The sequence below is a fragment of the Hydra viridissima genome, unplaced genomic scaffold, assembly GCF_058129835.1.
Source record: "Hydra viridissima isolate aposymbiotic clone 2 unplaced genomic scaffold, HvirCarnegie_v1 scaffold_8, whole genome shotgun sequence".
Lineage (NCBI taxonomy): Eukaryota > Metazoa > Cnidaria > Hydrozoa > Anthoathecata > Hydridae > Hydra > Hydra viridissima.
This window is the reverse complement of record NW_028324307.1, coordinates 11,881,377-11,894,493: the sequence shown is the minus strand read 5'-3', so window position 1 is coordinate 11,894,493 and position 13,117 is coordinate 11,881,377. Positions and strand designations below refer to the sequence as shown.

At 28.0% G+C, this 13,117-nt stretch overlaps 1 protein-coding gene across 17 annotated transcripts in view; it reads right to left on the bottom strand.

The window, feature by feature from the left end:
* Positions 1 to 5,597, bottom strand: part of LOC145187073 (voltage-dependent L-type calcium channel subunit alpha-1D-like) — a 45,048-nt gene extending 39,451 nt beyond the window's left edge. For 2 of the 17 annotated variants that reach the window (XM_090095274.1, XM_090095272.1), the window contains exons 1-3: positions 5,374 to 5,569; positions 3,317 to 3,418; positions 933 to 1,157 (exon numbers count right to left, since the gene is read on the bottom strand). In XM_090095274.1, coding sequence (XP_089951400.1) covers positions 933 to 1,157; positions 3,317 to 3,390 — 299 coding nt within the window. In that variant the 5' untranslated portion in view covers positions 3,391 to 3,418; positions 5,374 to 5,569. Of the gene's footprint in view, positions 1 to 932; positions 1,158 to 1,313; positions 1,841 to 2,227; positions 2,644 to 3,316; positions 3,419 to 4,343; positions 4,504 to 4,584; positions 4,811 to 5,294 lie in introns of those variants that run through there. The other 15 variants (XM_090095268.1, XM_090095278.1, XM_090095276.1 and 12 more) reach the window with 13 other exon arrangements.
* Between the last annotated feature and the right edge of the window lie 7,520 nt (positions 5,598 to 13,117).

Here is a 13,117-nt window from a genome sequence, read left to right as displayed (position 1 = left end):
TCAATAAACATGTAAGCAGCATTCTATTATTCATTAAAAAAAAAAGTAGTATCACTAAAGTAGTATATTAAGTACAGAAAACTTGAAACTTTTGAATATTTTTTAAAAATTTATGAAGAATAAAGTTTACATGAGCAAATGTTTGGGTGTAATTTGTAAAATCTCTTTACTTTTTTCTAAACACTCCTATTAAAAATCCTATTTTCTTTGAGAGAATGTTTATTTAAACTAACAAATACAGAAAATGATAAAGAAAAACTCATTTACTTAAATAAAATATTAAAGGTAATTCATTCAAGAAAAAAAAAATGCAGAGAATATGGGTCTTCCAGCAAAATAATGACCCAAAACATACAATAAGATCAGTAAGAGCTTTTTCTTGAAAAAAAGAGCACTCTTGAATGGCCTTTAAAAAGTTCTAAGGTAAATCTTTAAAAACACTTTGACATTTTTTTTAAAATTGCAATTTATCTTTTTACAAATCATTCCCAAACTTTTTTTTCTTTATCAATAATTTTTGAAATGATATAAAAATTGAAAGCTTTTTTTTTTTTTGTGGAAAATGCTTTTTTCTTTTTTTACATTTTTTTGGTTACAAAAGAAATATCAAAAGGATGTGTATGTATGTATGTATGTATGTATGTATGTATGTATGTATGTATGTATGTATGTATGTATGTATGTATGTATGTATGTATGTATGTATGTATGTATGTATGTATGTAGGTATGTATGTATGCATGTATGCGTGCGTGCATGTATGCATGTATGTGTTATATATATATATATATATATATATATATATATATATATATATATATATATATATATATATGTATATATATATATATATATATATATATATATATATATATATATATATATATATATATATATATATATATATATACTAAGAAAATTGAAAAAGATACTTGTTTTCCACGATTTTTTTGCAAAGTCTTCTCACAAAACCATTTTTTGAAAACAAAAACAAAGAGCGATCAATAGGTTGCTTAGGTTTCACAATGTTACTTTTAAAGCTTTGTTGAAATGTACCAAGGGCACCAAAATTCCTTTCACATCTATATGACCGCTTGGGAGGTAAGCGAAGGATATTGTGGTCATCAATACTTTGCATATCTTCATCACAAACAGATCTATAACAATACTGTTGTGACTTTATTAGAGTTTACTTAGCCCAAAAATATACATAAGGTAGAAACAGCCTTAAATTAATCAGTTAAATATTTTAGGATGCATTTACAATTAAGCTTATATTTGTTCAATAAGAACTTTAGAAACTTAAAAAAAACCTTTAGAAAGAACCTGCAAGAAGTTTAGCTTTATTTTCATCGTTTGATTTAATCATGGAAGCATTTTATAAAAACAATTCTACATGACTGATTTCTCTCATATAATTTTTTTTCTTTTTGCAGTCCTCTCCTGCTTTTTATGATGAGGCCATTTCCATTTTCTCATTCTCTAACAATAGTTGAGTGGTAGAACAAGACTGTTGATGTATATTGAATTAAAACATTCTTTCATTTTTAGAAATACGGTTGTGAAATTTTATAAAAGTCATTAATATCAGTGTACAATAAAATCCAGCCAGTAAAAACACCAGTATCACTCGTGTTTTTTCGACTCTGAGATTTTATTTCTTGTAACTTGAGCGAACTCCTTAACCTGAACTTCATTTCTAATAACTTTGGCAAGATATTGCTTAGCTTTACTGGGAATACAATCCACTGATAAATAATAGAAGATTTATATACGAGTTTAACTTTAGTGGCTTTTGATCATTACACGTGGTTGTTTACTTTTTTCACGGTCTGATATCATGCTGGTTCAATTTTTATGCCTCGGCGTCTAATATATTTTTTTTTTTGCGAAAATTTAATTATTTAATTATGTCCAAGGTTTAAAAACTAAATAATTTTTTTACTTATTATTCATATGCATCATATTTAAAATTTTCTGAACATCATTAACGGGTGCTAAGCGATATTAACTTTATTACAAAATTTAAGATCGTTAACAAAGCAATAAAAAGAGTATATATATAATATAATATATATACTACATATATACTATACATTATATAAATATATATATATATATATATATATATATACTATATATTGTATATATGTATTATATGTAATGTATATATATAATATTACATAATATATACAGAGCTTTATCAGTCGTTACCTTTTGAACTTACCTATTTGTGTACAAAAAGTCGCCATCAAACAAATTCTTCAATTTATCATGTTCCATATTTTCATAATTAATTTTATGTAAAAAAAGAAATTCAATATCGAAGATAATCGATCGACATTGAAATTGAGTATATCATCTGTGACAAAATAATAATCCAACTGGTAATATACTTTAGTTTTCATTTTGTAAGTTAATACGAATCTATTTTTTAAAAATTACAAGAACAAAAGTACCTCATTCAAACTAATAATTATCAATATGTAATTTCAATAACTAATTTCAATATATCCTTCTTTTAAAGCTGTCTTTTGCTGAAATGTAATCAAAACTTGTTTGTTAATTTTTAGTTGATGAGTAAAATATATTTGAAAAGATTCTTTTGGATAATTTGGTGATTAGTATACAACACTTAATATCTAGACAAATAAATTGTAGTTTTTTTTTTGTTTTTTTTTATCACCAGGTGTTTAGAATTATGACACATTTAAAAAATAATAAGTTTGGAAGAGAAAATTTTTTTGTTGTTGGTAACGTTTCTGATAAATTATTAGGCGCAGTGGTTTAAAAAAATTTATATTAAGGCTTTTATTAAAGGATTAAAGAGAAATGTATAAAATAAACAGAAAACATATGGTTCATGACGCGTAAAACTGTTTGTTTCAAACAAAGGCCATTACCACTGGAGCAGCAGCGTAACTTAATCATCACATAAAACATTACCTTTTAGTTAACTGGTCATGATTTTTTTAGCAAGTAGGAAATTTATCATAGCACAATTCATTTTTCTATATTTTATATCATGAAAATCCTTTTTTTTTTATTCTTTCTTTATATATGATATTTTGTTTATGATTTTTTTTATTTTATCGATTTAAATGATAGGAAGGGCATGAAAACTAAAACTGCCTCTTATTTTCAAAAAAAATTTTCTCTAACTTTCTATAAAGCACCTGAAAATGAAACTACTTTTGATTCAGATAACCTTTTTTATGGATATCTTACAAAGTATTTTAACAACATTTTATAAAAGGACACTTTAGGTTTTCATTTTTTGAATAATTTATTCACAAAAAAAGTCATTAAACAATACCTAGGTAAGAGATTACACTGCATTTTAATGTCATCTTTTTCGCTCAAATCTTCGGAGAGCTCTGGACTTCTCATACCTGTGGATTTTAGTCACATTACGAATCTAAATATGCATGTAACTTAATTACATATGACACAAGATATAATAGAAAAAAGCTGATAAATTATATATATATATATATATATATTAAACCTCTGTTTAAAAATATATGGTATATATTTGATAAAAGAGGCAATTTCATTTTGACTGACGATCAATTTAAGAAAAGTTTGATCAAAGTTTGATCTCGTAGAGTTGGATGTTTGTTGTGGAGAGTTTAACTTTCTACTACAATTATTGTAAATTTAAGGATACATTATTGGTAAGTTAGCAATATTTTTTTGCTTTTTTAATTGTTTAATATCTATAATTTTCTTGTATTTTTTTTCTTTTTTTTTTTTTTGCTTAAATCATTATTACAATAACAAAAAAAAATTATATTGTCGAAAATAAAAAAATCACCGCAAAGAAAAAATGAACAAAAAAGAACACCCGTGTTTTGGCGCGCCAACTCAGCCTTCTGTCGGAAACATGTATAGTTGTTTTTTGACTTTCATTTTTATTCGTGTAAAGAATTATTTTAAAGAGCAAGAATTTTATAGAATGCGTTAATTGTCAATTTTTAGTTGGTATAAATATTTCATCTGTTTAATTCAAATTTAGAGATCTAGACGGACAAATGACTATGAAAGCAGGTATTAAATATTGAATTTTTGAAAAATATCTGAGGATGAATAAAATTTCTGGAGCAAAATAGATCATTTAACTCTTTTAAAGAGTTACTGCTAGGTCCATCATACTTTGTTGGAAATTCATTTGTTACAATTAAAACAAATTCGATCATTAGTTACAATGAAAACAACTAAAAATGAATTACATAGATACTTTTAAAATAGTGAAATTTTGAACTTAAAAAAAAAAAAAATATTAAAAACTTATTCACTTTTGTGCTATATCGTAAATAAGATAAAAAAAATATTTAGTTTACCCAACTATTAGCATGTGTAGAATTTATCCAATGCTTTGCAAAAAATTATTACTACACTTCTTATTGCAACTTATAAACAAATCTTCTTAAGTGCAACTTATAAACAAATCTTCTTAAGTGCGAACAAATCTTCTTAAGTGCTGTATTTACAACGACTAGCTACTGAAATGATTTCAAACGCAAATTTATAAAATAATGATATACTAACGCAATACAATTTTATAAAATAATAATATACTACGCAATATATTTTTCTTAGATAATTAAAACTGTTCCATCTAATAACTTCAATGTTAGCCAGTGATGTAGCAATTTATACTAATGTGATAATTGACTTGGTAAGGTAGCCTTTTTAACCTCTTTTTCATAATTTTATCCCTTCTTCTGAAGATAAATAAACTGAGTCATTTGTAAAAACCACCATCTCTTTATTTAAAATATCTAAAATTATTTAAAATAGCTAAATATTTTATTTTTGTCCAATTATTCAAAACCTATTAATATCTGTTAGGAACTGATGCGTTTTATTATCTTGTATATCATTTTAAGAAAGAAAATTATTTAAAAAGAAACAGCGTTCTTCACTAAGAGATAATAAAGGCTTGCTGTAGTTTAAGTGGAAAAGGGGTGTATGCTTCTTTGGATAATGTAATAAAACAATGTTTCTTTCTTTTGCGAAAGATGTCCTTGCTATAAAATAGATAGAGGGAAGAGGAATGATTGGTCCGGTAAAATTGTGATAGAAATGCGATTGGTTATTTTTATCAGGCAAACTTTATATGGAATTATTTTTTAAATCAAGATGGTAACGATAGTTTAATTTACAGAAAGATTTTGTTAAGTCAGACTGATGTAATACAAACCAAAAAATGAAATTTTTTGCATTTTTAACAAAATCTGATCAAATAAAAATTTCCGAAACATTGAAAAACTCAAACAGAGCAAACTCACCATTCAAACCCCAGAAAAAACTTGCTCCAACGATTATCTCACGAATAAAAAATTAAGCTTGCTACAAAGCTAAACTTACTTTGGAATCAACATACTCCAAGATTAATCTCACAAAGGATTGCAGCAATTTACTTATACTTTTTAAGTGAATGTGAGCTTATCGAACATCAGAATGTTTGCTAAAGAATATTTAAATCGAACCCCATATTTTCTACATTCAAAATTTAAGGTTTGAACAGCGTATTCTCTTGAATTATGCATAGGGTTTACAAAAAGTAAACAAACGGTTGTTTTATCGGCGTTTCACTAGCCAAATTTCTTATTGACGTTATGTTGTGATAACTTGTTCTCAAAATATGCTATAAGAACATTTTTGAATTTCTTAAGTTTCTTTAGGACATGACAAAGATGTTCTCTGATGTTTTCAAAAAACAGTTTCAAATGCATCTTTAAAAAGTTCGTCCACATTATTCATGCTAACAAGCATAATGCAAATATAATGACAAACCTCATTAGTCTAAAATAAAAGTTAATTAGCTATTTGTAGATAACATAAATGCTTGGTTTTTACATAGTAAGAATTATAAAGATTTGAAGCAATGAAATAAGAAAACACTCGTTAACATTTCGACGTTATTACGTAATCTTCTTTTGAAACATAAATAAATATGTAACATAAATGATTTCTTTATATCAAACGAAATAGTTAAGATTTAAATAAGCAATTCGTAATCTTCTGCAAATGATTTGATACTCATTGTGTGACTAAAAATCTTAGTTTCTTTACATTTTACAAAAGAGATACGAAAGAGATTTTGACCGAGTGAAAATCACAAAGCATTCCAGTGAAACATAAGGTGTTGTCAGGTTGGAGGTTTTGAAATATAGAGTTTACCATTCCAGAAAACGATTTTGCTTGAAAACACGCATTAATAGTTTTGGATTTTAATACCAAGAATATTTAAAAATCAGGAAAATTTATCTTGAAGCGATTGCAGTTGACAAAATAATTTCGCCATATGCTGTTCAAAATCTTTCCTTCAAAGGATTTTTTTTTTGTAATTTGCAAACAATAAAAAAGCAATAAGCGTGAAAATAGTGCTTTATTTGCCTTGCTTTCCCATGCAATTTTCTGTACTATATCAAATATAGTTGTTCATTGAAATTATATATGCATATTTGATAAATAAATTATAATAATAAATAGCTTGAATGATTTATTCATTTTATTTATACAATAACAGTACTTCGCTAATGAGCAGTCTAAATGGCAACCATTTTAAATGGCAATATTTTAAATGAAATGCTTCTTTATTATAGGAAAGCAAATAACAAGAGTTTGAATTAATATCATTTCAAAGTAAGATTAATAAATAGATTTTTTAGGATTATTTACTTCCTCGATGCAATCTTCAAATGTTTTTTATGAATGAGTTCCGTAGAAAAGTGTTTTATGAATGAGTTCCGTAGAAAAGTGTTTTATGAATGCATTCCATAGACAAAAAAAGAAAGAAAAGAAAGACTTTTCTTAACCAAAGCTTTAACACGAGTTTGATCAGAAAATGATTTGAAATATTTTGAAGACTAATCAGGGATATCGTTTGTTTTTTCCGCCTTAAATATACAAAAATATAACGATTTGTAAAATATATTAACATAATCGATAATGACTCATTGTGGCAGGTGTGAAGGAACTCCAAAAGAAACAACTACCGTGCTTAAAAAGATCAAAAGTATCATGCACAAGTATAGAAAAAATATTTACTTCAAAACTACTGCTAATTGATAAAATAACTATACATTTAAAAACGAATTCATATGATAACTATATATGGTGGTTGTAAAACTGAAAGAGTTTCCATTGTAATAGATCAAAAAGAAAAAGATTTTATGCAAACATTCACAAACATTAACAAAACGTTTTGAAAATTTAAACCTGAGACTTTATACCATTCAGTTTTTTTTTGTAAAAATGTACACTAAGCGTAAAAATATACACTAAGCATACAAACACGTATATCGTAAAAAACAATTAAGATTTGGGTCACTTAAAGTTGTTGGTAGTTTGAGAATTACCGTAAAATTTTATTTGGCCATCAAAAGTTCAAAGAAAGTTATTAAAAAAACTTTTACAATCCTATTTTTTTGTTCTTACCAAGTAAAAGAGTAGTGACTCGATGAAAGTGATATGTTAATGGTTATATTTGAGTTATAACAGATGTTTTTATTTGATTCTTATTTTCGTTCTTTCTCTTTATTTCTATTTTGACCTTCTTTAATTTTTTTAAATATTAGGTTTTCCCTGAAAAAACATATCCTTGTAATATGTTTAAGTCTCTGAAACATATTATAGGGATCTGGTGAAGACTGTTAGTACATATAGCAACTGGTTATATACTATAAACTATATTACCTTTAACATTATTTCTTATAATATTAGTGCTTTTAATATTACGGGTCAAAATAGATTGTGCCTAATATGTATTATTTTCACTACTTGGGTTTGGTTATGTCCAAATTTTGTTATGTAATAGAAACTCATAAAAATAGAAAAACTATTCACTTTACGACTTCCATGTGCATAACTCTACTCTTTCTATCAAAAAAAAATTAAAGTCTATACTCTACTCTGTCTATAAAATTTTATTAATACTCAGGTTGTATTAAACTGATATTTTTAAGTATATCGTGTTAAAACTGCAATTTAAGAAGACTGATCCAATTATTTTGATTAGTTCCGAAAAAAAAACGACTCTTTAATTTGCAGTTTGAGTATATGAGCAATATAAGATCAATAAAGAACACTCATACTCAGACTCCTAAAAAACACTCGAACTCAAACTGCTCATTTAAAAGAGCCTTTTTTTTTTAGAATCAATAAAAGTTATTGGATAAAAGATACATAGCACAGGGAGTTACGAAATTTGCTAGACATTTAAAAATGTACAAAAAACAGACAATACTGTGACAATTCAGTCGAACCTATTGTTTCGAAATAAAATTTTAAAATAATGTTTAATTCAACATGATAAACAATAGTTTAGTTTTTAATTCACGACTGTATTGTACTCGTGACCATATTGAGGTCTAATCAGGCACACACCCCCCTAAAAACTTTAGATTTTAAAAAAATGACCAAGACACATGTCATATTTCATTGGAACCGTCTTGAACGTGGGAATAGGAATAAGTGGTGAGAAAAATAGTTATTGAGATGTCATTATATTTTGGTCAATTTGCAAACATACATTTTTAATAATACGAAATAATACCTCGCGCATAAATACTGTTTACGTTAAGTTCGGTGAATCATAAACTTAAGCCATTCAGAGAAACCCGTAAAACGTACGGAGATAGGATTTCTATTGTTTAAGAAGTATATTTTATCTAAAATAAATCATAAAAAGTATATTTAAAATTTCTTGCCAATAGACATACCTAATGGAGCCAGGTCAAGAACCATCTCTTCATTAAGCACAAACGATGTTTATTCAATCTCGTTTATAAGCAGCATCTTTTAATTCAGCGTGATTACTTTCGCTAGGGTATTTTAAATTAATCAAATTAATTATTAGGATATTTAAAATAAATTTATTCCAACTTTCATAATTAACTGAGGATTCCGATTCACAAACTTCAAAGGATTTGCATTGTATTAGGTGATTAGATTTGGCATGAGGAGGTACTTGTATGTACTCCAAGCAAACAACCTTTGATTGAACAAAAGTTATTTTGATTAATTTATTTCGATTACTTTTTATGAATCTGAAAAATAACGCTTCACACCAAATAGACCCATGGGCTCCTATTTGGAACGAGGGATTATTTATCAAATTGAGTTTAAGGGGTGGGGGCTTTACAGAAAGGGAACCTACTTAGTCACGTATAGTATGAGAATAGATTCTCCTCTAGCTCACAAGGTATCCAGCAATTATTGGAAACATAGCCACTCTCAATACAATTCCAACAATACATGACATTCTTTCGATCGAGGTATATATTTTAACATTTAAAAAGAAAAGATACAAACTTTTTCACACCTCGCACCTCCTAGTTTAAGGGACATGAAACAAAAAATTTCAGTAAAGTGTAAAATAAATCTCTTTTGAATTTTATATTTCAAAGTTCTATTTTACATTTTAGATAACAAAGATTTATTTTACATTTTAGATAACACAGACAATTAAAATGTAGTTGTTTACATCAGAAACCTGACGTTTAAAGTTAAACGATGTTATTGAAATTTTCCGGTTTTTCTGTTATTGAACTGGGAGTACAATTAAAGTAGAGGGCAACTTGTTAACAAAGCAATCATGCGCAATGAAGATTGCACAGTCAGCCAGAATGGGCTAAAAATGAACAAAAATTGAAGGATGTAACTTAGACACAGAGAAAATATCAAAATATAGGTTTTTAGAATCAAGAAATTGATTTTCGGCTTAAAAGATGATTGTCAGCCGCTCAGACTAGCCGGATTTGACTGCAATCATCTGGAATATAACATTATTTTTAATGCTATAAATAAACCATAGGTTTTTGGATTATGGAATTCAATTCCTGCATAAAAATTGAGATTAGCCTCTGGTAGAACGGTTGACTCTAACCCTTACTGACTTGAATTACCATTCTGTCCGAAAATATAACATTTTCAATTGACAACTTAAAAACATTAACAACTTTTTTTGTTCAATGATTTAAATTTGGTCAAACATTTTACTGCATAAAAACTGAGGTTTGACTATTTCTATTATTTCATAGAGCTAAATGAATTGTAAGGCTTGACATTTTTATTCATAAAATTAAAAAAACTTCAATAGAAGTAATAATCATAGTTTATCTTGCCAAAGTAAAAACCTTTTTTAGTTAAAAGTTTAACAGATTTCTCTTCGGCTTCCAAAGACAGGTCCAATTCTCTTTTACCGTTGCTGTTTTTTCTAACTGAGTTGATCAATGTGTGAGAAAAACACAGAAGCTTTCTCATGAAAGTCCTCTCTGTATTCTTGTCGGCAATTCTTCATTGCAATTTGTAGGTAACTTATAGGTTACATTTTCAATGTAAGTGAAGCTAGGGAAGAAGAGGGGTGGGGTATATATTTTAAATAGATACGGATGTCTAAAAAGATTATAGTATCCAAAACGTTTTACAAGTTTTTTAATATACTATAATTTAAATTTCGAAAAAAGGAATGATAACCACTATTTAAATATGAAAACTACTTTCTGCCATTTAAATATGAAAGCTATTTTCATTTTAGTGATCAATTTTTGTCAGTTTAAATACATTTCATAGAATTTAGGAAATATATCTGAACCCCCTCACAGACACGCAAATCATAAATTTTCCAACTTAATTTTTAGGTTATTAATTTTGTAAAAATACGAAGGAAATGTTAAGTTGGGTTTTCTTACAGAATTGAAGCCTTACATTAAGAAACAATAAGAAATATTTAGAACCACGATTGGCAAAAAAAAACAAAAACAAACTCGTCGATCGTGCTTACTACACTATAAATTAACGTGTAACGGGTGGTTACTAAAAATCCGGACTAACTTTAACTGAATTTTAAATGCCACAAGCTAAATCATTTTTTTTCATGCTTATATCCATTTTAAAGCTTATTTAATTCTCTTTAACTTAGTTTACTTGTTTTTAGATAATTAATAATAATTAAGAAAATAATGATGGCTAAGCAAGAAGAGGTAAGAAAACGGATTTACGAGTTCTATTTGAATAATAAATTGCAAGGTAAAAAGTTCACAGTAGCTCACTTCAATGCTGAAAAAATTCCAAGAAGCACTATCTATGATATAATCAAACGTGTTGAGAATGATTCTGGGTACAAAAGAGTGCAAGGAAGTGGTCGTGTGGCCAAAATCATGACTCCTAAGGGTATCAAGCGCCTGAAAACCATATTTGATCACAGTGACCGAGTTTCGATGAGGCAAGCTGGTCGAAAATATGGATGCAGTCATTCACATATCATTAAAACTCTTGCCAAATACACTGACATCAAAAGTTATAAAAAAACAGGGTATACCTCATCGACAAGAGAACCAGAATGAGCGAATCAAAACCGGCATTGATCGTCTTTATCGTGATTTTAAAGGAAAATCGGTCATACTTGACGACGAGTCTTACTTTACGCTGTCACACTCAACAATTAATGGAAACAGCACCTACTACTCTAGCAACAGAGACAAGACTCCACCAAGTGTTAAATATCGCAAAAAGCGCAAGTTCGAACCCAAGGTGCTTGTCTGGCTGGCCGCTTCTGACAAAGGTATTTCAAAGCCATTTTTTGTCCCCAGCGGCAATGCAGTCAATAAAGCCATCTATGAAATTAATTGTATAAAGAGAAGATTAGTGCCGTTCATCAACGCTCATCATGCCGATGGTAATTATATAATTTGGCCGGACCTGGCGTCATCGCATTATGCCAAAACCGTGACCAACTGTTATGAGACTTATAACATCAATTTTATCAAAAAAGTTGACAATCCGCCAGCCATACCGGAGTGTCGTCCAATAGAAGACTTTTGGGCTATTTTGAAAGGCAAAGTGTATGAGAGTAACTGGCAAGCAAAAGACGTGAAGCAACTACAAACCAGAATAAAGATTTGCCTGAAAAAAATTGACCTTAACCTTGTATTTTCACTTTTTGGATCAACTCGTGTTAGAGTTGGCCGAAACCGAAGAAACAGACTGGTTAAAGACAAACTTAATTTAAATAAGTAAATAACTAAAAACTCTTTTTAATGATAATTTTATTTAATCTCTACCATAAAAACTATGGGAGTAATTGCCCATGAAAGTTTGTCCGGATTTTTAGTAACCACCCGTTATCTTAAAACTTTTTTAACCATTCCAAACCCACTCCAAAAAAAAATGTAATGTAAACCAAACTCTATTCTCATTAGAACTTTTTTTTTTTTTTTTAAATAACTATTATCTTTTTAAGCACAAACGAGCAAAGTTTTTAATACAGAAACGACAGAAGAGGCATGAAAAGAATGCGAACTGGCCGCTTACAGTAAAAAAGAAGGCCAAAAAAAAAAAGGGCGAAAGACCAAATAGCTTCAGTTATTACGCAATTAACAAGACCAGAAAATTATACTTCCCAGGGAACAAAAGTGTATCCAAAAGCATCAATTATTAAAAAAAAAAAATTAGAAATTCAGCAAGATGTTTTCTATATTTAGCAAATTCATAAAATTTTTTTTTTAAATTCATAATTTAACTGTTTGAGTTAAGAACTCATTTTTACAGCTTAATTACAGTTTCATTGTTCAATTAATGATTTCAAATCAACAATCTGAAACAAATATATCAAAAATTAAAATATTAGAAAAGCGATAAAAGTATTTAAATGTTATTTTTTAAATCTGGTTTTTGAAACTCAACTGCGATTATCTATGGTTTGTTATGTTTTTCGAAATAATTATTTCTCTATATTTATGCCATGCTGATCAGCTATGAGTCATACAGGACCAGCCTCTAATTATCGGAAACCTGCACATCTTGAGTTCATTATCCAACTGTAACGGATAACGAACTCAGAAACAGGTTTTATCGCCTTTTTTGAAAATTATTTCTGGGAAAAACCTTTCGAGTCAAAGTATGCGGAAAGAACCAGTTGGTTTAAAAACTGTTTACACACAATATGAACCGTCGACCTGCTCTGAAATTGCAAAGCCTGATCTGCTTCGTCATTAAATAACCTTTAACAAAGAGAAAAACAAAATTTTTTAAAAAATCGTCTTTTCAGGAAATTTATCCTGCTCCGTTTTCAAGTTGCGCCTGATAAAAATTTGTGTTAAAAATC